This window comes from Oryctolagus cuniculus, chromosome 3, assembly GCF_051225735.1.
Source record: "Oryctolagus cuniculus isolate XC-2025 breed Fujian yellow rabbit chromosome 3, ASM5122573v1, whole genome shotgun sequence".
Taxonomy (NCBI): Eukaryota; Metazoa; Chordata; class Mammalia; order Lagomorpha; family Leporidae; genus Oryctolagus; species Oryctolagus cuniculus.
This window is the reverse complement of record NC_142869.1, coordinates 14,976,565-15,000,522: the sequence shown is the minus strand read 5'-3', so window position 1 is coordinate 15,000,522 and position 23,958 is coordinate 14,976,565. Positions and strand designations below refer to the sequence as shown.

At 39.0% G+C, this 23,958-nt stretch overlaps 1 protein-coding gene across 1 annotated transcript in view; it reads right to left on the bottom strand.

The window, feature by feature from the left end:
- Nucleotides 1-23,958, bottom strand: part of FAM124B (family with sequence similarity 124 member B) — a 186,545-nt gene that overhangs the window by 49,541 nt on the left and 113,046 nt on the right. Inside the window, exons 2-4 of the mRNA XM_089328964.1 lie at nt 14,081-14,265; nt 5,734-5,966; nt 3,277-3,412 (exon numbers count right to left, since the gene is read on the bottom strand). Of these exons, the coding sequence (XP_089185090.1) occupies nt 3,277-3,412; nt 5,734-5,966; nt 14,081-14,265 (554 nt within the window). The remainder of the gene's footprint in view (nt 1-3,276; nt 3,413-5,733; nt 5,967-14,080; nt 14,266-23,958) is intronic.

Sequence of the window (23,958 nt, the reverse complement as noted above, 5' to 3'; positions counted from 1 at the left end):
AATAAAGTCCTTATGTTTTGGCAGTAATGAGGACCATGAGTGAATTTTTATTTGAGAACTAGAAAGAAGAGTTAGTTCTGAAAGTACTTTGAGTAGGGTCGGATTTTGAGGGCAAAGCATCTTGGAAGACTGAAAGAGTGAGAGCAGCTGAGAATCTTTCTTATGTGGCAGCATTGGCCAACATGCTGAGGACAGATGCTGAGCCCCTAAAATGTTCCTCTGGTTGTCAGCCTGGGTCTCCAGTTGCAAGCTGTGTTGTCAGGTCCTGTCACTGTGCCTGTAAACTTCAACTTTCCATCTGAACTGAGTTCCCCCAATCCTCCCCACTGAGCCCAATCTTCTTCAACCTGACATTTAATCCCTCCACTCCCACTCCTTCCAGAAAGAGAAAGAAAGAGGGTGAGATGGGAGAAAAACATTAAAGAGATGAAATATAAAAGAAAAAGATGTTACTACACCAGTTTCTATCCATGGGGCAAAAAAGTTTAATTCATCCTGTTACTGGTTTCCCATCCCTTGATCAAATACTTTTTCCTTTACTGGATATATCTAATAGTTAAGCCTTTCTTCTCCAGGGACAAGAATCCTCTTGACTATATTCCCTCTCTTTAATAGTTCTCAACTCTGTGCATAGACTAGCCTGGTAAACTTCCACCAGCAACAGTAACATCAGTCATCAGTTAAGTGCCACTTGGTGTGCCCATACCCTATATTGGAGAGCCTGAGTTTGAGTGTCAGCTCTGTTTCCAATTCCAGCTTTCTACTAATGTATAAAGTGGGAAGCAGTAGGTGATGGCTCAAGTAGTTGGGTCCCTGCCACCCACAGGAGAGACCTAGATTGACTTCCAGGCCCCTGAATTTGTCCTCGCCTAGCACTGGCTGTTGTGGGCATTTGTTGAGTTATCCAGTGGTTAGGAGATCTCTCTCTCTCTCTCTCTCTCTCTCTCGTGCGCATTTCTTTCAAGTTAAATAAATTTTCAAACAGAAAGAAACATTGCCATCTAGTCCAATAAATCTATGGTAGGAGGAGGAGCACAGAATCAGTCTTTAGAAGCATCCTAGAGTCAAAACTGTATTTAGAGGGTCTCTTGAATATTTTATTATAATCAGATTGCATAGAAGCCTAGCAGAATAGAAAGAAGTCAAAGGTGTAGGTGGAAATGGTATTGGAAGGACAGAATAAATGAAAGAGAGAAAAAGGAAGGTCTTCTTTTGATTCCTACAAAGATTCAGGAATGCAAAGGGATGCAGCTTGAGTTAGGATCAGGGTATCATCTTTTATAAGTCAAACAGGTATCATTAGGACTAGTGCCTGGCTCTTCTGAACCCTAGTTCATTGTTTTTGAATCTGGAGTACTCAGAAGGGTAAACAAAACTTGAATCAGATTCCAGGTCAAGCAGAGAAGAATCGGAAGCAGATGGTTCTAAACTGGGAGATTGGCTTTGGAAATCCAGAATTCTGGTCCCTCCCATTGGTGCTGGGGTCACAGACAGACCACTTTGGATTTCTGGGGCAGGGTTCTGAACAAACAAGGCCATGAAGGTTCCAGGTATGAGCAGTCACATTGCCTAAGGTTCAAGGCAGCAGCAGGCAGTGCCCTCCTGCAAGTCTCAACTCACCAAGGAACTTCCTGCTGCCTGTACTAGTCTGAAACAAACCTGCCAAGTCCCCCATGAGATCCCTACATGGACTAAGGTATCTCTAAGAACATAAATTGGAACATGGAGCAAACTGACAGTCTGGAAAAACATTATCTGCTAGTAAGTTAATGGAATATTAGAATGTGCACTAGCAAGCATGCCTTTACTTAATTCTGCAGCTTAAAGGTAAAATATGATCAATGAGTTAAGGTTTGAAGACCTTCTTCCTCAAACAGAATTGAAAATCTATAAACACAAAACCCAAATGCTTTTGATTTAAACAAAACTACTAACGTGACTTTCCATTGGCAGGTGGTGTATGCTGATGGCTTTCCACTAAAAGTGTTCAGTCTGTTGACCCACTTCCATGATCTTCTCCTGTCCCCTTGTGGTCAATGGGTGACATTTACCCCATGGCACAAAACAGAGCAAGTGGGGATGACAGCTGTGCTCTCCTCTCATCTGGAAAATGCTCAATTTAGACAGCGCCGTGACCAAGAGACCTCTATTATTTGATGCACTCACAATTAGCCTCCTCTAGTCTGCAAAGACACAGAATCTACAAATGACCTTTAATCATCCAAGAAAGGAAATTTGAGGAAATGGCACCCCCTGCTGGTACATTTTATCATCCTCAAAATCTAATTAATCTCCCAGAGCCAAAGGAAGAGAGACATAGTGCAGAGGAGACACACATGCACAAGAGTGATGCTGCCAGCACAACTTCTGACAGCTCTAGATCTTCACCTTGCTGAAGTGGTACTGCGGCCTGACACAGTGTTTTCTTTTAGGCTGTCACCCCCTCCTTTCTTTGCTGTAACCTAAGTACCACCAAGAATGAAACTAGGTACTGCCTTTAGATCCCTGTGTACTCCTGAAGATATTCTTTCATTTTTGGAGGGAAAGACAAACACCACAGCTTCTTATCCTTAGTTTGTAGATCTCCCACTTAGAGAGAGATAAGGGGAGAGAGAGAGAGAGAAGGAGAGAGAGAGAAGGAGAGAGAGGAGGAGGAGAAGGGAGGGAGGGAGGGGAAGAGGAGGGGGAAGGAAGGAGGTGGCGGGGCGGGGAGGAAAGACCCTCCTCCATTACTGGGGGAAATTTGCAGTCTAAATGATAGAACAAAGATTTCCTTCTTCAATCAGGGAGAATCCCAATACAAGCATACTTTTTGTTCAGCTCTTGACATCTCCAGCACCACATAGGTTCTTTGTCTTCTCTATGCTTGAGAAGCTTCACCTAGGTTTGCCTCATGGGAACTGCAAACTTCCTCCTCTGGGTTCCCTTCTGCTAGGATAAGTGCTTTGTGGTGCCTGGAGCTGTTGGCTGTCAGGGCAGCTGAAGGATCCCACTGGGGACATCCTTCCTGTCCTATCCTCTGTGAGCCTGCACCTGTTGCGCCCACACTTTTCCTCTCTGCTATTCACTCCCATCAGTTTTACAACACGCGCAGTGATCTCACTCCCTTTTCTTAGATAATATAAAAGTCTGTAACATAAACAACATCCCAAAAGAATAAAAGTGTTCCGTCTTCTTCCTAGATAAGCAGACTTCCTTAAAGGACATGAATGGTGTAAAATTCAAATGAAAACTGTTTGGGCGTAGATTCTTTCACACACAAACTAGTCCACTTACTTGAAGTCAATTGCAACCTTTATGTGGAGGTCTGGATAGCTCAGGATCTCCTCCAGGGTAGCTGAAGCATTTTTCACTGCTTTTGGGCAGTCACTGTTATAAGCAGCCAGAGAAGTTTGAACTACTTCAAGGAACTCTACAAGTATGAAAAATAACAGCAGTAATGGTAAGACTGTGAATTAGTATTATTTAATTGCATTCTTTAATAGAATTTAATTCTTCTCAGTTTGTAATATTTTCTCCTTTATAGAAGGGTACTTCAAAAAATTCACAGAGATGGAGTGAGCGGCACAGCAGATTAGGTGATAGTTTGCGATACCCACATCCCTCATCAGAGTGCCTGAGATTGTGACCCTCCTTCACTTCCTATTCAGCAGATTATGGCTCAAGAATTTTGGGTTCCTGCCATCTACATAGAAGAAACCTTTGGAGTTTCTGGCTCCTGACTTTGGCCTTGAGCAGGCTCGGCTATTGCAGGCATTTATGGAATGAATGGGAGATGAAAGATCCCCCCCACCCCAATTTCTCACTCTCTCCTACTCTCTTTCCATCTCTCTATCCCCTTCCTTCTGTGTCACTCTAACTTTAAATAAATAAATAAGTAAATAAATAGGAGTCGGCGCTGTGGTGTAGCAGTTCCCATATGGGCACCGGTTCAGGCCCTGGCTGCTTCTCTTCCGACCCAGCTCTCTGCTCATAGCCTGGGAAAACAGTAGAATATGGCCTAAGCGTTCATGCCCCTGCACCCACGAGGGAGACCCGGAAGAAGCTTGTGTCTCCTGGCTTCAGATCGGCTCAGCTCCAGCCATTGTGGCCATTTAGGGAATGAATGAGCGAAAGAAAGATCTTTCTTCTGTCTCTTCCTCCTTCTGTCTATAACTCTACCTCTCAAATAAATACATTTTAAAAAACTTTAAATAGATAAAATACTTTTTAAAAAAACTTCATGGAAAAATCAACTTAAAAATAGGTTTATAGGGCCCAGCACTGTGGCGCAGTGGGTTAAAGCCCTGGCCTGCAGTGCTGGCATCCCATGTGGGCGCCAGTTTGAGTCCCTGCTGCTCCACTTCCGATCCAGCTCTCTGCTATGGCCTGGGAAAGCAGTAGAAGATGGCCCAAGTCCTTGGGCCTCTGTACCCACAGGAAACTCCTGGCTCCTGGCTTCAGGGGCCATCTGGCAAGTGAACCAGTGGAATAGAAGACTCTGTCTCTCTGTCTCTACCTTTCTCTGTAACTCTGTCTTTCAAATAAATAAAAATAATTCTTAAAAAAATAGATTTATAAATTGAGCCTAGAAATTAAGACACCAGTGTCCCATATCAGAATACATAGGCTTGACCCCCAGCTCCAGCTTCCAATTCTAGCTCTCTGCTAATGCAGACACTGAATGGCAACAGTGACAGCTCAAGTAATTGGGTTCCTACCACCTGTGTGTTCTCAGATCCCATCTTCAAGCCCAACCTGGTCCTGGCCCTTGTAGGTATTTGGGGGGTTGAACCAGCTGATGGAACTCTCTCTCTCTCTCTCTCTCTCTCTCTCTCTCTCTCAAATAAATAAATAAATTTTAAAATAAGATCATTTTGTCCAAAAAAGTTTTGAAATCCCTGCACAGGTTTTTTTTTCATAATATTCATTTTTCACAACTTTTGAAGATCCCTCATATGATGGATTTCAAAAAATGATTTTAGCAGAATTTTTGAAGATTTATTTACTCATTTATTTGAAAGGCAGAGTGACAGAGAGACACAGATCTTCTATCTGCTGGTTCACTTTCCAGATGGCCACAACAACCAGGGCTGGGTCAGACTGAAGGCAGGAGCCAGGTGTTTCATCCTGGTCTCCCATGTGGGTGGTAATGGCCCAATACTTGAACTAGCTTATGGATGGATACTTATTCATCTCAAAGAAATCCAAAGATTAAAGCAGATTTTATCCAAACTGTATGTCTGGGTTTTTATGGTTGCTTTTTCAATTTTGTTATTGCTTTGCAAGGAAAAGTCAGTTGAGAAAAAGTTTGATACCTTGTTCATTTGTGCCAGGAGCCTAGTTGCAGGCCCAAATTGCCAATCAACAGTGTTCACCTACATAAGAAAATCCTAGGGATGTGAATTATAGATAATTTTCAACTCAGACGGTAGGAAGGTGAATTAAAAGGCAACTTTGAAATAGGAAATGTTGCCCTTAAAAATAAGAGCTTTTCCTGTACTTCTTTGGAAATAGATAAATCAAAGACTCTTTTTGCTATCAAATCAACAGCTGAGACATAACCTACTTCACCCAGTAAGAAGTTATCACTAATCAATAATGTCTGCAAATACAGATAATCACCACCAGCCACAATATCTTTGGATTCTCTATGGAGTTGTTTCATGTGGAAGGTGGGTATAGACCCTTATGTGTTATTCAATGATCCATCTGTCCAGGTCATTCACTCACTTGTATTGTGAATACACTCACCGTAAAAGTCAGCTTTTGCTTTGAGTGGCGCACTGCTGGCCAGAGCTGCTACAAATAGGTCAGGGTATTTTGTCCTTAGCCAAGCTGCCAGGGATCCTCCATAAGAACCACCAACCAGGATCCACTTATTGTTGAAGAGGCCCAGTTTCTCCACGATCCCCCTTCGGAAGTTGGCAACATCTTCCAGGGCCTGCCTGCTGCTGAGGTACCGGAGGTTGGTGGTGTTCAGATTCCTACCACAGAAACATGAATAGTCTGTTCATGAAAACAATTACAGCAGAACACTTTTATAAAATAAAAATGTGTATTTTCAAAGCATGTTTATACCAGGCCCAACTTGAAAATGTAATGAAGTGATCTGGACAACAGTGACACAAGATGCGGGAACAGCACTAATCACATTTTTCACAGTCTCATTCCTATTTTGGTGTTTCCTCTTGTCACCCTGTGAAGGAGTTTCAAGTGCCTGTCTGCATCCATTTGATCAGTTTTTCTAACACACTGAATAGAACCATGACCATCAAATTATCACTGTGACTTTCTGAAGGAATGTCAGGGATTTAACTCTATCCAAGGAATTAATATAACCCATGGTTAACTGGATTGATGCTCATATTTTTTAATCTTCCTGATTTGCCTGCTACATCAGACAGAGCAATATTTGGGTCTAAATCATACCACATCCAAATAATGCAATATGTAAAGGATCTTCAAAAAGATTCACTGGGGCACCAGCACTGTTGCATAGTGGGTAAAAGCTGCTGCCTGCAATAGCAACATCCCATATGGGTGCCAGTTCATATCCTAGATGCTCTACTTCCTATCCAGCTCCCTGCTAATGCACCTGGGAAAGCAGAGGAAGATGGCCCAAGAGCTTGGGTACTGCTACCCACATGGGAGACCCAGAAGAATCTCTGGGCTCCCAGCTTGAGCCCAATATCACCCTAACCATTGAGGCCATTTAGGGAGTGAACCAGTGGATAGAAGACCTTTCTCTCTCTCTCTCTCTCACTCGTTCTCATTCTTGATCTTGATCTCGCTCTCTTCCCCTCTCTCTCTGTAACTCTGCCTTTCAAATAATATAAGTAAATCTTAAAAAGTGAATTCATTGGGGAGAATACAAGATGGTGGAATACACAGGGAGCTTACTGCTCTAATCTAGGGGAAGAAAGTTTAAAAAAAATGGAGAGTGTGAAATCTCAGGGAAGAGTTAGGCTGTGAGTGAGATATCAGAGGAAAGAACGGGCCATCAAAGAAGGAGGTGTCTTTCTCTGAAGGGAGGAGAGAACTTCCACTTTGACTATGGCCTTGTCTAAATAAGATCGGAGTTGGCGAACTCAAGAGGCTTCCATAGCCTTGGCAACTCATGACAAGAGCCTTGGGTGATTACTGACGTCATAAATAAGAGTGTCAATTGTTAAATCAACAACAGGAGTCACTGTGCACTTACTCCCCATGCAGGATCTCTGTCCTTAATGTGTTGTACTATGTGAATTAACAGTATAACTAGTACTCAAATAGTACTTTATTAGTTGTGTTTCTGTGTGGGTGCAAACTGTTGAAATCTTTACTTAGTATATACTAAATTGATCTTCTGTATATAAAGATAATTGAAAATGAATTTTGATGAAGAATAGGATGGGAGAGGGAGTGGGAGATGGGAGGGTTGTGGGTGGCAGGAAGGTTATGGGGGAGAAAAGCCGCTATAATCCAGAAGTTGTATTTTGAAAATTTATATTTATTAAATAAAAGTTAAAAAAGAAAAGAAAAAATAAATAAAAGAATTATATGTAAATGAAAAAAAAGGTCTTCTTCCTCCCACTGGTTCACTCCCCAAATGGCCACAATGACCAGAGCTGTGCTGATCAAAGCCAGGAGCCAAGAACTTCTTCCCAGTCTCCCATGTAGGTGCAGGGGCCCAAGGCCTTGGGCTATCTTCTACAGTTTCCCAGGCCATAGCAGAGAGCTGGATTGGAAAATAGCACCCAGGACTTGAACTGGTATCCAAATGGGATGCCAGCACTGCAGACAGAGGATTAACCTACTGCACCAAAGTGCCAGCCCCAATCTACCAGACTTTTAAAGAAGAAATAATTCCAATTCTTCTTAAGCTATTCAAAAAAAAAATTAAAAGGAAGGGTATTCTTCTAAACTCTTCCTATGAGGCCAGCATTGCCTTAATTCCAAAACCAGAAAAAGGTACAACAGAGAAAGAGAATTATAGACCAACTTCCCTGATGAACATAGATGCAAAAAGTCTCACCAAAATACAAGCTAATAGAATCCAACATCACATCAGAAAGATCAATTACTAGACCAAGTGGGATTTATCTCTGGTATGGTTCAACATTTGCAAATCAATCAATGTGGTACATCACATTAACAAACTGAAGAACAAAAACCATATGATTATTTCAAAAGATGCAAAGAAAGCATTTGATAAAATCCAATATCTTTTCATGATGAAAATCTTAAGCAAATTAGTTATGGAAGAAACATTTCTCAATGCAATCAAGGCAATTTATTACAAACCCACAACCAGCATCCTATTGAATGGGAAAAAATTGGAAACATTCCCACTGAGATCCAGAACCAAACAAGGATGCCCACTCTCATCATTGTTATTCAGTATAGTCCTGGAACTTCTTTTAACCAGAGCCATTAGCCAAGAAAAAGAAATTAGAGGGATATAAATTGGGAAGGGGGAAGTCAAACTACCCCTATTTTCAGAAGACAGACTCCACTGAGAGACTGTTGGAACTCATAAAAGAGTTGGTAAAGTGACGGGATATAATATCAACACACAAAAATCAATAGCCTTTTATACACAGACAATTCCATGGCTGAGAAAGAACTTCTAACATCAATCCCATTCACGATAGCTGCAAAAAAAAATTAAATACCTTGGCATAAATTCAACCAAGGACGCTAGTATCTCTACAATAAACATTATAAAGAAAGAAATAGAAGACATCAAAAAGTGGAAAAATATCTTCCATGTTCATGGATTGGAAGAACCAATATTTTCAAAATGTCCATACTACTGAAAACAATTTACAGATTCAATGTGAAACCAATCAAAATACCAAAGACATTCTTCTCAGATCTAGAAAAAATGATGCTGAAATTCACATGGAAATACAGGAAACCCTGAGTGGCTAAAGTAATCTTATATTCAATATATACAAATATACATATACATTAATATGTAGAAAACCTAAAGTGGTGATTCTTAGGACTTTTCCTAAATTCTGTGATGGCTATCTTTCGCCCAAGAAAATTGAAACAAATAATATTCCACAGAATTGAACAACTTCTGCCCAACATGGAACAAGATTAATTTCAATTACTCAACACCTTGTCCTGATTATTGTTCAACTTTGCAGCACCCTAAAACTAAAACTATTTCCTAATCTTCATACACTTATTTCTGATTCCATATGATCTCCTTGTTCTACTTCAGAAAAACCAAAAGGTTCATATATTTTTCTTAGACTCTAGCTGCCATTTTGAATCTAGTAAGTGACTGAATCTGTCACCCTTTACCTGATGCTGCTGACAAATCTGGTGAGCTATTCTGGCTGCAATAGCCAGTTTGTTCTCTTCAGAGACATGTAAACCTACTTGTAGGAACTGTATAATTCCACTGAAGAATTTCTCTAATTCAAGAGACACAAAATTGATACCATCATATGAAATGTTACTACACTCCCAATACAATCTATGTTCCACTAGGATGTTAGTTCTTATACCTGGCTACCACACACTAATGTAACCTGTGTATTTGTTGCTATTATTAGAGATTTCTGAATATTTAAAGCTATTAATCCTCCAGGAAATTATATTTCCTTAAAAATAATACCAGAAACTTCCAAAATGCAGCAAGCACAGGTTATTTGAAAAAACTTCCAGGAGGGATAACAAATTTATTCTTCATACATACTCTATTACTCCAGTTCAGTAGGGACAATACAATTTGGAAAAGTGGTTGATAACTGTATCTTATCATAGCAGACATGTAAGTAATGTCACTTCTGCCCTGAAAGTCCAACAAACTAATCTAAATCAATTAGCTGTAATTATCATGGACAAATGTACAGCTCTGGATCTCTCTGCCAACCCTTGGGAGGTTGGACTATAGCAAATGCTACTTATTACACTTTAGTAAACACTAAGGGACAAATAGAAGAGTCAGTAACAAAAAAAAGCCACTGGGTTCTCTAAAACAGGACCTATTGAATTCTAGGACATGTTTTCATTGTCTTGGTTTCACAATCTAAGCCCTTGGTTACGAGATCTACAAGGATTTACAGTATTTTGTCTCTAAATATTGGCTACATTACATTTGGGCAATATATTCTTGGCAGTCTTAAATGTTACTGTACAACCTTGTCACTTCAGATAGTTCAACAACTCATCCTACAGCAAAAGGAAAGATTAATCCTGGGTCACTAGATTTTGCTCCGTGGTCACTCCTCTAATGTTAAACAACAAAACCCAGCAAAGGCAAAAATCTGGATATCATAGATTGGCACCCTGTGGTGTAACTTCATGGGTCCTTGAACAAAGTAGAAACTGAGGAAAAATTGTTTAAAACAAGCTCTGACATTTGGATGCTAGCCTGAAATTCATAGCTCCTATCTCCTAGGTAAATAATCTCTTAAATATTGTCACAGACAAGGTTACACTGAGCTCCAATAAAATGAGATCAGACAAGGCCACTGCATAATTTTGTTTAGGCACAGATAAAAACAAGGCCACCACGTTATCTACAAAGTACCAAACAATCCCTTTTGGGGCCAAAACAACGGATTGCTATTTCTCCCTGCCTATATGTAAGATTTATCGAGCTACTCAATCACCTCCCACTTTCTGACAGCTTCCAATCGAAGCAAATTCCCACTTCCTTAGACTCTCCCCCAAATTAGCTATTCGAACCCTAGCTATTTAAATCCCAAAACTATGGTAGGTTCTTCTTTTCTTTTTTTCTTTATTTTTACAATTTATTTTAACATTTTGCTGCATTAACTTCAAATGTAGACATTAATACATACACATATACACTGATTTTTTTTCTTGAAGATGGAGATATTAATATCACAGAGAAATCCATGATAATCATAATGTGAAGAAAGAAAGATATATTTTCATTTACATGATATGATTCTGCTGAGAAATATTTATAACTAAAAATCAAATTATATGACATTGACACAATTTTTATACTCTCTATTAATTTCCACAAATAGGAAAAAAATGTGATAATTGTCTTTCTGGGTCTGGCTTATTTCACTTAGCATAATGACCTCCAATTGTATCATTTTGTTGCAAATGTCAGTATTTCATTCTTTTTTAAAGCTGAGTAGCATTCTATAATATATATATATATATATATCACATTTTCTTTATCCAATCATCACCTGAAGGACATCTGAGTTGATTGCATATCTTTTCTATTGTGATCAGAGCTGCTATAAACATGGGAGTGCAGGTGTCTCTTTCATATGCTGATTTCATTTCCTTTGGATATATTCCCAGGAGTGAGATAGTTGGGTCATATGGGAGATCTATTCATAGTTTTCTGAGGAATATCCATACTACTCTCCATAATGGTTGTGCCAATTTCCATTCCCACCAACAGTGTATTAAGGTACTTCTTTCCCCACAACCTCACTAGCACTTGTTATTTTTCTGATTTTTGGAAAATAGTCATTCTAACTGAAGTGAGGAGACACCACATTGTGATGTGTTATTTGCATTTCCCTGAGGCTAGTAATCCTGAGCATTTTTTCATGTGTCTGTGTAGGTTCTTCTCAACACCTTCTGTCCAGGATGTCCCCAATTCCCCTATTGTATAAATTCTCTTGCTGTAATGCATAATAAATCTAATTATCTTAACTATCTGTGTGCAAGTATTCCTAGTAGCCTTTTGCTGAAATCCATTCATATACATGACACTTAATTTATTTTTCCAAATTGTTTAAAAAAAAAAACATTTCATTTCACAAACAACATAACTGAGGGAACCCTATCAAAATTTAAGACATAGCCAAATAAATTAGAGTCTTTAATAGTTTAGTGGTGCAGTGGTATACTAGTCAACTTCTCATTACTAATCTAAAATGCCTGAGAGGAGCTCCTTAGGAAAGAAGGTTTATTTCAGCTTGTAGCTTTAGGTGTTCACAGTTTAAGGTCAGGAAGCCCCATTAGTCCCATGTCTGATAGATGAACATGTGTGTAGGGGGAGGATCACATGGGGAGTCAGGGAGGTGGGAGACATGGAGCACACTTTTCATCTACTCTGTGTGCATTCTCCTTCTAAAGTCAATGACTTGGAGGCCCACTCTAGCAACCTCATCCAGTCCAATCATGGACACCATAATTGGATCAAGTCCTCATCCTTAATTCATCACCATTAATCCATTAACCATTAGCGTTAAGATTTTGGGGTTTAAACATCTTCATGAGTTTGGGAAGCCAAGTCCTGTGCAAAGCATAACAGAAAATGAGGAGGTGGAACAAACATGAAGGTACAATGTTCATGGCTAAGTCTCTGCATGAAACAAATTTACAGACACATAATTCCACAGCCAGCAATAAGGAATTTCATCATTTATGGATTCCTTTCAAAAATACTAAAGGGAAGTACATAACCTAAATAAGAACTTCTCCAAAGGCTCTTCTTCCATTCCCCAGTTCTTATATCCCTGCTTTGAAATCTTGCATAAAGTATATCCTAAACTCTCTCCTATAGCCCAAACATATAGGCCTCTTTTCATTTTTCCCCTACTCATATAAATCAATTTAGCATCTTTCTCTGCAAGAAGTAAATCTTCCACATTGGTATAAAGGGTGCTAGCAAATGAAGAATTCCCATTAGTAGTTGAGGATAAAAGGGATACTACAACATTTAGGGGTTAATGATATTTTTCCTCCTTCCTAGGCAAATCATCAAAGGATAAAAATTTCAGCAGGTTAAGTCTGACGAGTATTTCCAGCCTCGCAAAGACAATTTGTATGGCAAACTACTTTAATCTCTCTCAACATGAGTTATCACCTATTTAAAAATTATTTTATTCCCTTAGAGAGATTAACAAAGAAACCCCAAATTTAAAACTATTTATGGGATATCAAATATTGTTAATACCCACATGCAAATGCAAGTTTCTCATAAAGAAATACAGAAGTGATAGAACTGCTGGAATGTCACCTCATCATCCAAAGTCATGTGACTCAGAATCCAAAATCACATTTGTGGAGTCACAGCAGGAAAGAAGGTGGTGGAACTTTGAGTAATTATTGGTCTGTCATGATAAATGGTACCCAGAATTATGACTCATATAATAAAGGTATCACTTCACTGACACTAATGACACTCTCAGGGTTGCAAAAAGCAATCCTTGCTTCTTATTTAAATGAGAACAAAAGGCCTTGACATTACACTGGATTTTTCATAACCTTGAGAGAGGTACATTTTAAACTTTATTCTATTTGCTTGAATTTGTACAATGAGCAGTTTATAATTATAAATAAGTAAGCTGATGAAAAATAGAAATGTAGAGAGTAAAATTAAAATACTGAGGAAAAAATAGGCCTCATATTCTTGCTCTTCACTTTGACATGTTGGCCTGAAATTTAGTGGGATAGCTGGTCATCTTTGATAAGTTTTTTTTTTTTAAACTAAATTGTCATCCCTGCTTCTATGGGGAGAGTATTTCATGATTTAAAATTCCACTGGAGTTGAAAAAATTAATAGGTATATTATTTTTGCTTAAATATGTTCAAAAAAACTAAATTATATTACCTGAGGAGTTTATTTTATTCAAAATAAATATTATATGAGTCTTTTTTTAATCAAGAAAGTTCTATTCCAATCCTCTACACCCAGTTTTCCTTTCTTTAAAATGTTTATGTAATTATTTTATTTATATGAAAGTCTGCGAGACGGAGAGAGAGAGAGACAAAGAGAAAACTACCATCCACTCGTTCACTCATTATATAGCCACAACTGCCCGGGCCAACTGAAGCCAGAAACCCAGAACTCACTCCAGGTCTCTTGTGTGAGTGGCAGGAACCCAATTTAAGTACCATCTGCTACCTCCCAGGGTATGCGTTAACAACAAACTCACACCAGCACGCAAATCGAAACACATCCATACAGGATGCAGGCATCCTGAACAGCATTTTAACTGGGGTGTCAAATGCCTTCCCCTTTTTTTATGGTTTGAATTTTCAGGTATTCACTATTCTAAAAATGGACGATATTTAGATTTAAAATGAAAAAGAGAGAGGTAGAGAATAACACCAGCAACAAGAGGAATCCCACAAAGCAAGACTTTCCACTTACTCTGTTGGTCGGCTGAATCCATAAAATCTGTGCTCCAGAAGCAAGCAAAGGCCCCCCAGTCTCCGAGCAAAATTAACCCAGGTAATATTGGGTTTTAGCAAGTCTGGATTGGCAGCTACTTCTCCTTCAACCATTAGAAACACTGGGCCTCCAGGTGTAAAGAATTCATCGTTCTTCAAATACCTCTGTAGGAAGAAGAGCATTTGTTTGGGTCAGTAACTCACAAAGCCTGCAAATGATCTGTGATTTCTGATAACTGGCTATTTGTCAGAATGAATATGTAAGTGAAGTAGGCACAGTGCATACTGGTTACAAGTGTCTGAGTGTGGTGTGATAGAACAGACACACACACATTACACGAAGTGAGTTTATTACTTACAGATGAGCAGAGAGGTACTAGAGAAGCCCAGGACTCATTGTAAAACAGTTCTACAGGCTCAGGAAAGGGGTCAGGACAGTCTCACTTGTGAATGCTATTTTACCCACAGCCTAAGGATCCCACACGACTAAATACCTCCCAAGCCACGTGACACATTGGGCTAGAGTGCTGGAGGAGAGGGGAAAGAAGCTCAGAGTCTAGGCTATTCTGACCAGATCCTAGCCCATCGCAGAATTCTACAACCCAGTGAATTCCACAGTTTCTTTTGAAAACAACAAGTAAGCAAGGGGGAGAACTGTGTCGGCCCAAGGCCAGCAGAGAACTGTTCTGCAGATTATGGGTTCTGGGATCCCGTCTAAATCGAGGACATTATACAAGTGGTTGTGCTTTCACATTGGACAAATTTAGCTTTTGCTGCTTAATTTGAAGATTGTCTAACCTATACCACAGGCCAGAAAATAAGATAGTGACTGCCTGGCAAAGTAGGATGAATAATACTAGCTCACAAAGAGTTCCAGGTCCTGCTTCTGTATGTGGAGAAGGAGTCTTTTCAGATGGAGTTGGGTAAGGATCTTGAGACAGAGTGATTACCTTGGACTGCCTGAGCAGACTCTATTACATAATCACAAGTATCCTCGTAAGAGGGAGGTAAAGGGCAATGACTGAAGACCAGAAGAAGCCATGAGGTGAAGGTGATGGGAAGCAGAGTTAGGAGATGCTATACCACTGTCTTCGAAGGCAGAGGGAGGAACCATGCAGCACGGAATACAAGGAGTAGAGCTCAAGAAGCTGTGAAAAGCAAAGAAATGGACTCTTAACTAGATCCTCTAAAGGGAAGGCTGCCTTGAAGACACCTTAATTTCAACCCAATAAAGCTGACTTTAGAATTGACCTTCAGAATGGAGGAGAATAAATGTGTGCTATATTAAGCCACCAATTTTGTGGTATTACAGTGTTCAAAGGAAATTAATACTCCTAGTTTCAACAATTATCAATAAACCATTAATCAATCAATATATCTCTCTCTCTCTCTCTCCTTTCCCAGCCCTCTGTGTTATTTTCAAGAAAATCATATGTATAATATTTTATCTATTGATACTACCTTTTATTTTCTGAAAATATGTTGACTTTAAGAACACAGCTATCATAATTTTTAAAGAAATATTTATTCGGTTTTATTTGAAAAGGAGAGAGAAAGAAATCTTCCATCTACTGGTTCACTCCTCAAATGGCCACAATAGCCAGGTTTGGTCTAGGCTGATGTGAAGACCTAGGAGCTCCAATCGGGTCTCACACATGGATAGCAGGGGCCTAAATACTTGGATCATCTGCTGCTGCTTTCCCAGGCACACGCGTATGGAGCTGGCTTGGAAGCAGAGCAGCCAGGACTCAAATCAGTCCTCCAATATGGGATGCTGGCATTTCAAGTGATGGGTTAAGTCGCTGTGCCACAGCATCAATCCCAAACATAGCTATACTATTTTAACACAAGTAATTAACAAGAATCTATTAAGTTCAAACATCCACACAGATCTTAAATTTCCCAAATGGTCCCATCATTGCTCTTTGTACTTGAAACATCTTGCTAGTTTTTCTATATTAGTATCCAAGCAAGTTCTGCACATTGAATTTAGCTTAATCTGTAGTCCTTGTCGTGTTGTCTAATATGGTAGCCACCAGCTATATGTAGCTACTTAAATAAATTAATATACGTTAAACAAAATTGAAAATTCAGCTATTCAGTTTCCCAATCTCATTATCTAGATTTCAAATTGCAGGGTATTTTTGTTCTGTTTTGTATTGTTTTGTTTTTTAATGTTCCAAGCATCTGATCTTTGGTCAGTAGGAGACCCTTCAATTTGGCTTCCAAATCCTCTTGACCCATCCCTAATAATCTTTGATAGTTTCCTTGCTCTTTGATCTGCTCCATTTAGTCTAATCCAAACCTGCACTGAGCCACACCTCTACAGAGCCCTGCCTACTGGTGGTGAGAAAAGTCACTTAAAAATTTCAATCTAGGAAGCTGATACTAGGTAGGGCAAAGTTTCCATCTTAAAATCATAGAAGAAAATGCATCATAAACTCATAGTTATCTTTCCATTTCATGTTTAGAATTCAGGGTTCCTTTTTTACTCATATTTGTAATTATTTTCTTTTATTTTGAAATTTTTGGTTCCAAAAATTTGTTAATATTTATTTTTTCTATAGTAATAAATGTATTATGCACATGCATTAAAATAAAAACATGAATGTTAAGAATGATGCTATGATCATTGAAAATATTTCTTTATAGTTGTGTGCACATACACATCTTTAGGGTTAATCCCAGAAGAGATAATAAAGTCAAAGTACTGTGTTCCCAAATCATTTGAAATAATTCTGTCTGCTTAAGTCACAGATTTCATAGACAATTAACTTTATTTGTTGCATTTTATTTTCATTTGCTTTATAACTATGCAAAAGCATTACATTGGTCTAAAGCTCAATCTGCAAAACAAATTATGCTTAAAGAAGTCTGGTACAATTTCTGATTCCTAAATCAATTACCTCCCTCCCATGATGTATAACCATTTAATTAAATTTTATTTATCCTTTTATTACTCTTTATACAAATAAGTAAATATAAATATTTCATTTTTCTGTCTTTTCACAAAGCATCATTCTGCACCTCACTATTCACACGATAGGAGGTCTTCAAATATTTATGGGAAACATGTGTTATGAAAAATACTCCTCATGGGTTGCAAATTTGACACCAAAATAAACTTACCTATTAATTCCATTTTTCTATGAACTTTTTGGAAGCACATTCATGTATCTCAGTGATCACTAACAGCAGTATATAAAGATATAGGGATGTTCCTAACTCCTTTTAAAATTTTTAATTTATTTGAAAGGCAGAGGGAGAGATAGGGAGGGAGGGAGGGAGAGAGGGAGAGAGTGAGAGAGAGAGTCTTCCATCTGCTGATTCACTCCCAAACTGCTTGTAACAGCCAGGGCTGGATGAAGCACACCAGAAGCCAGGAGGAATTCAATCCAAGTCTCTCACATGAGTGGCAGGGATGCAGGTATGTGGGCCATTGTTGCCACCTCCCAGGGTGAACATTAGTGGGAAGCAGCACTGGGCACTCTGGCACAGAATGGGGATGTCTGAAACAGGGTCTTAACCACTGAGCAAAACATCCACTCTCCTTCATGCCATTTCTACAAACTCGTGGTGTTTTCTTGTGTGTGTGTATCATAATTAATTCAACCAGTATTCTCTTGATCACTGGCTCATTTTCCATATTATCCTATTCTCAACAGTAATATGGGAAATACCTTGTATGTGTAATGTTTTCATATTTTGCCACTGCATCCTGAACATAGATTTTTGAAAGTGGATATTTTTGGTAAATATTGCTAAAATGGAGTGATACCACTGTTTCTCTTTTTTATCTTTTACCTATTTCTATAAGAGACCCTTCTTACCTACAGTTGGTGTTATTAAACTAGAGAAATAATACTGCAAAACAGTTAATAATTATGTCTGAAATCTGTTCCCAAGAATTCAAAAAACAATGACAAAACATTTATAAAGGGTTCAGATCATTAATAAAAATGTTTAAAAAGAGTGAAAAATGGCACAGAGATGAAAACCAAGGTATTTATATTCAGAAGAGTTACAGGAGGAAAAATAAACAGCATAGAAACAAAGGTTATTCAAAACAGGTATAATCAGAGAGCAATTAGCAAACTATAAGCAGAAAGATGTTTAAAAGAATTATAGCAGGTCAGGCAATTGTGGCTCAAGGGTTAAGCCACTGCCTGCAATGCTGGCATTCCATATGAGCACCCTATGAGTCCTGGCAGTTCTGCTTCCAATCTAGCTCCCTGCTAATATGTCTGGGAAAGTAGCAGAAGATGGCTGAGTACTTGGGCCCCTGCCACCCATATGGGAGACCTGAGTGAAGCTCCTGGCTCCTGGCTTCAACCTGGCCCAGTCATGGCTATCATGGCCATTTGGGGAGTGAACAAGTAGATGGACAGGTCTCTTTCTTCATCTTTCAGTCTGTCTCTCCCTCTCTCTGTAACTGCCTTTCAAATAAATAAATAAATGAATAAATATTTTTTAAAAATGAAATTATAAAGAATTTACAACTATAGAAAAACAAAGGACGTTCAATATCTGCATAATGTGTAAATTTGAAGAATAAATGAATATACAGAACATAAAAATATATAATTCAGAAAGTAATATTTTAAACAAATGGAAGACTTTAATCTACATATTGAAAAGACAGCATGTCTCAGGAAAATTCACATAAACCTACCACCCTAAGCAGTGTCTCAGGACATCTTAAATATTTTTGAGGACCAGTGCTATAGCATAGTAAGCTAAGCCTCCACCTGCGGCACTGCCATCGCATGTGTGTGCTGGTTCATGTCTGGGCTGCTCTTCTTCGGATCCAACTCTCTGCCTATAGCCTGGGAAAGCAGTGGAAGATCGCTCAAGTGTTTGTGCCCCTGCACCTGCATGGAAGGCCCAGAAGAAGCTTCTGGTTCCTGGCTTCAGATCAGCCCACCTCCAGCCATTGTGGCCATTTGGGGAGTGAACCAGCGGATGGAAGATTTTCTGTCTGTCTGTCTCTCCCTCTGTCTGTAGCTCTACCTCTCAAATAAATAAACAAGAAGGAAGGAAGGAGGGAGGGAGGGAGGGACGGATGCTTCAGGCATTGCTGTGAAAAGTCCTCTATTTTTCTGAACTTGACATCCTAAGTGGCAACATGAAAAACTAGATGAGAGTTCAGCAGTGCCTGGGAACTCAGAGAAGAAAGTTGACACCCAGAATTACCTGGGCAAATACTCTTGAAACATAATTCTTACAAGTCCTTTTAAACAAAGTGAGATTAATCTATGTATAAAACTAAGCCTGAACAAATCTCTAGAGGTTATCAATTAGCATATTAAATATAATGTAAATTACATCATTAACTAGAATAGAGAAGAAGGGAAGGAGAAAAAGTGGAAAGCCATAGTATGAATAGAAAGGCAATTATATATATATAAAGACTCAGGGTTTCATTTTTTATAAAACCATAAATGTAAACACTAATAATAATAATACTATCGGAACCGGGGCTGTGGTGCAGCGGGGTTAACACCCTGGCCTGAAGCACCGGAATTCCTTACGGGCGCCGGTTCTAGTCCCAGCTTCTCTTCTTCTGATTCAGCTCTCTGCTATGGCATGGGATAGCAGTAGAAGATGGCCCAGGTCCTTGGGCCCCTGCACCCAAGTGGGAGACCTGGAAGGAGCTCCTGGCTCCTGGCTTTGGATTGGTGCAGCTCCAGCCGTTGTGGCTGTCTGGGGAGTGAACCAGCAGATGGAAGACCTCTCTGTCTGTACCTCTTTCTGTAACTCTGTCTTTCAAATAAATAAAATAAATCTTTAAAAATAATAATAATAATACCAATCAAAATCAGATTTATGAAAATATATTGTTTTATAGGTATAATGTTATAATCATGTAAATATTTCATATCATTATAAAAGAAAATTAACTTTACAAAACCAATGCTTAAAAACATTTTTCAACATGGACACTAATGACGTCTGATTAGCGACAAAACCACACAGAGAGAAAAAAATTTGTGTGACTATAAAGCTAGTAATTTGTACATTTTTAGTGAAATCAGCCCTGCAGAAAAAGAGAACTATAAAGGAAGCTTTTGAACTTTTTTAGTAATTATATTGCTGGTAGTAGTGTTGTATTATGCTGAGGCAGCTGTGAAAGGCACAGTGAAGCAAATAAGTGATTACGTAATATGCTAAAACTGTCATTCTCAGTGTCCTTTTAAGATCTGGAAAATAAAGAGAATGAATCAAAAAGTTACCTTGACTTTCCTCTACAAATTTTGCCATCATGTAACTGATGATAGGTGAAAGCAAGTCTCTTTTTAAAAGAAATATTTCAGTATTTAAATAAGTGAAGAAAACTTCAAAATTTGAATATCTTTGTGCTGCCTCTGATATGTTAATAGACCTGCCATCTCTTAAAATAATCTGTGTGTTTGTGGAAGCTGAAGCATCCAAGAAGTGTTCTTGCCTCTACCACCCCCCAAAAAACCTGAATGTGATCCGTCTTCTAAAGCCAACACCCAATCTCTAGAAATACAGACACCAAGCAGGCTAAACTTCAAGATTCAATCAGTAAAATTCAGGCTATGGAAAACGCCATAGGATAAATGACCGGTGTCTTCAGAGAGTAAATTACAGGGAAGAAAGAGAGGGAGAGACATGAAGGGGAAGCTTGGGGTCTAAGGATTAGAAGCAATTTAAAGCACATAACAACCTATCAGCATACACAGACCTTATTTAATCCTGATCTAAATAAAATGTTATTTATGATACAATTGGAAATTTTAACACTGAGTAAATACAGTGATCCCTTGGTAGCTATAGGGTTTGGGTTCCAAGACCCATTTTGCATACCAAAATCCAAAGATACTCAAGGACCTTCTACAAAACAGCATAGTATTTGCATATAACCTACCCGTATTCTCCTGTATACTTTTTTTTTTTTTTGACAGGCAGAGTGGACAGTGAGAGAGAGAGACAGAGAGAAAGGTCTTCCTTTTTGCCGTTGGTTCACCTTCCAATGGCCACCGCGGCCGGCGCCATTGGATGGCACCGGATCCGATGGCAGGAGCCAGGTGCTTCTCCTGGTCTCCCATGTGGTGCAGGGCCCAAGCACTTGGGCCATCCTCCACTGCCTTCCTGGGCCACAGCAGAGAGCTGGCCTGGAAGAGGGGCAACCGGGACAGAATCCGGTGCCCCGATCGGGACTAGAACCCGGTGTGCCGGCACCGCTAGGCGGAGGATTAGCCTGTTGAGCCTCTCCTGTATACGTTCAATCATCTGATTCCTCATAGCATAATACAATGGAAATGCTATGTAGTTGTTTAACGAGTGATCACAAGGAAAAAATCTGCATGTGTTCAGTACAGGTCCGATACGAGAGCCGACTGTACTTAGCTCAAACTGAACCTAACCGCTTCATGAGTGTGATCACTGCCACTCCATAAGGTCATTTATTCCAGCCAAATATTTTTAATTTAAGTCTGACATCGATAATTAAATTTGTTTCCATTTTTAAATTCCTTTTATTTTAGAAATTTGCAACTAAAGGCTTGAAAATAAAAGTTATGATGAATTAAACTTGATTTAATTAAGACAGTTAAGGGAAGCAGGTCTGGTGAAGGTGAATTGAGGTTTGATTGATGATTTTTGGAGATGTGTGTGTGTACATAGGGAGCAGCTTTTTCATAGTAAAATTTTTTTAATGGGGGAGTATGCATTTGGGGCAATAGCTAAGATATCACTTGGGATACCCACATTCCATATCAGAGTACCTGGGTTCAAATCCTAGCTCTGTTTTTGAATCCAGCCTTCTGCTACTGTGTACCCTAGGAGACAGCAGGTGATAGTTCCAGTGGTAGAGTCCCTGCCACCCCCACACACTACCTGGACTGAGTTCCTCATTCCCAGCATTGGCCCTACTGTTGGTTGTGAGTATTTAGGAAATGAACCAGCGGATGAGACCATTCTCTCTCTCTCTCTCTCTCTCTCTCTCCCCCCTCCCTCTCCCCCTCTCTCCCTCTCTCCCTCCCTCTCCTTCTCCCTCTCTCACCTCTCAAATAAAAGGAATAAATAAATAAATAAAAACTAGGTAGTAGAAGTGACAGACAAAAGAGGAGAAAGTGAAATAACTAATTTCATCTCAATAGAAAGTTGATCAAAACTAAAGATTAAAGTTCAGTATATACACAAAATTATAGTTAAAGTAATCCCTAAAAAATCCTAAAAACTCAGTAAAAACATTCCAAATTACTAGATGACTGTGTGCACATGAACACATACAGAGAAGAAAAATAACTTCACATGGTAAAATACACTAAAATAAAGGAAGTGTTTAAAAACTGAGTAACAACACAATGATGAACTGTGTTATTAACTAAGCTATTAGCTAATAGCTGCATTAACTAAAAAACTAAAAAATTTGTCATAGCAAAGTAGGAAACAAGGTAAAAAACATCTGTCTATAAGAAGGAAAGCTCTTAGGTTGGATTCTCCTTAGAGCCCAAAAGAAGTGAATGAAGATTTGTATTCAGATGGCTGAACATCATAGAAAGGACTGAGGCCCCTGGAGCAGAAACAGAGGAAGTAAGAACCTTGGTTATTGTGGAATCCAAGCGCAAGCACATGAAACAAATCAAGAAGAAAAGTGCTTCATGGTAATGAAAGACAGGGTCCACAAGGCAAAACCGAGTTACACATACCTGTGCAGCAAGAAACTGTGAAGCAAAATGTATAGAAGAAAAGCATACAGGAAACAAAAGGACATTTAAAGGCACATTAACAAAAAGAGGCTAATATAGCTCTTTAAGATCCTGATGCATTGGGTAAAGAATCACAGGATATAGAATATTTAAATTATATAATAACAATGTAGATCTAATTAATATATATCAAAATCTAAACCCTGAAAGCTAATTCACTCTTCAACCAGATATCTTATTTAGAAGAATTTACTCTGAATACATACTATTAATATCACAGAAAAACAGTATTGATTATGGAATTTTTGTAATAGCAGAATAAAGGAAATAGCATAAATCCCATTCCTAGAAAATTGAATAATTATGGCCATCTACTTACTGGAAACCTATCCTGATGTTTTAAAAAGCAATAAAAGATTTCTATGGACTGACATAAAATAGTTTTTATAAATTATTGTCAAGTCTGAAAAAGAAAATTACAAGATACAAGAGATACACCATTCATACAGAAAAAGAGGAATAAGCATCTATTATATAAGTGTTACTTTTGCATAAAGGATAAATTAGAAGTTAACACAATGTGTTAACCACCTAGGGTAGATGGGAAGAGGTATAAAGACTAGGGGATGAGAATTAGGCCCCTCACAATACATCTTTTAAAATAGTTCTTACTTCTGATCTATATTAATGTTTTGCATATGTAAGAAACAAAATTGAACTAATAAGGGTAGAAGGAAATTAAAAGAAATTTAAAAATAAAAGAAACATGATCATACGGGCGCCAGAAAATTACACAGGTGAAATTCTATCAAAATATTAAGCAACCGTGGGCCGGCGCCGCGGCTCACTAGGCTAATCCTCCGCCTTGCGGCGCTGGCACACCGGGTTCTAGTCCCGGTCGGGGTGCCAGATTCTGTCCCGGTTGCCCCTCTTCCAGGCCAGCTCTCTGCTGTGGCCAGGGAGTGCAGTGGAGGATGGCCCAACTGCTTGGGCCCTGCATCCCATGGGAGACCAGGATAAGTACCTGGCTCCTGCCATCAGATCAGCGCAGTACGCCGGCCGCGGAGGCCATTGGAGAGTGAACCAGCGGCAAAGGAAGACCTTTCTCTCTGTCTCTCTCTCACTGTCCACTCTGCCTGTCAAAAAAAAAAAAAATATATTAAGCAACCGTGACTATAGG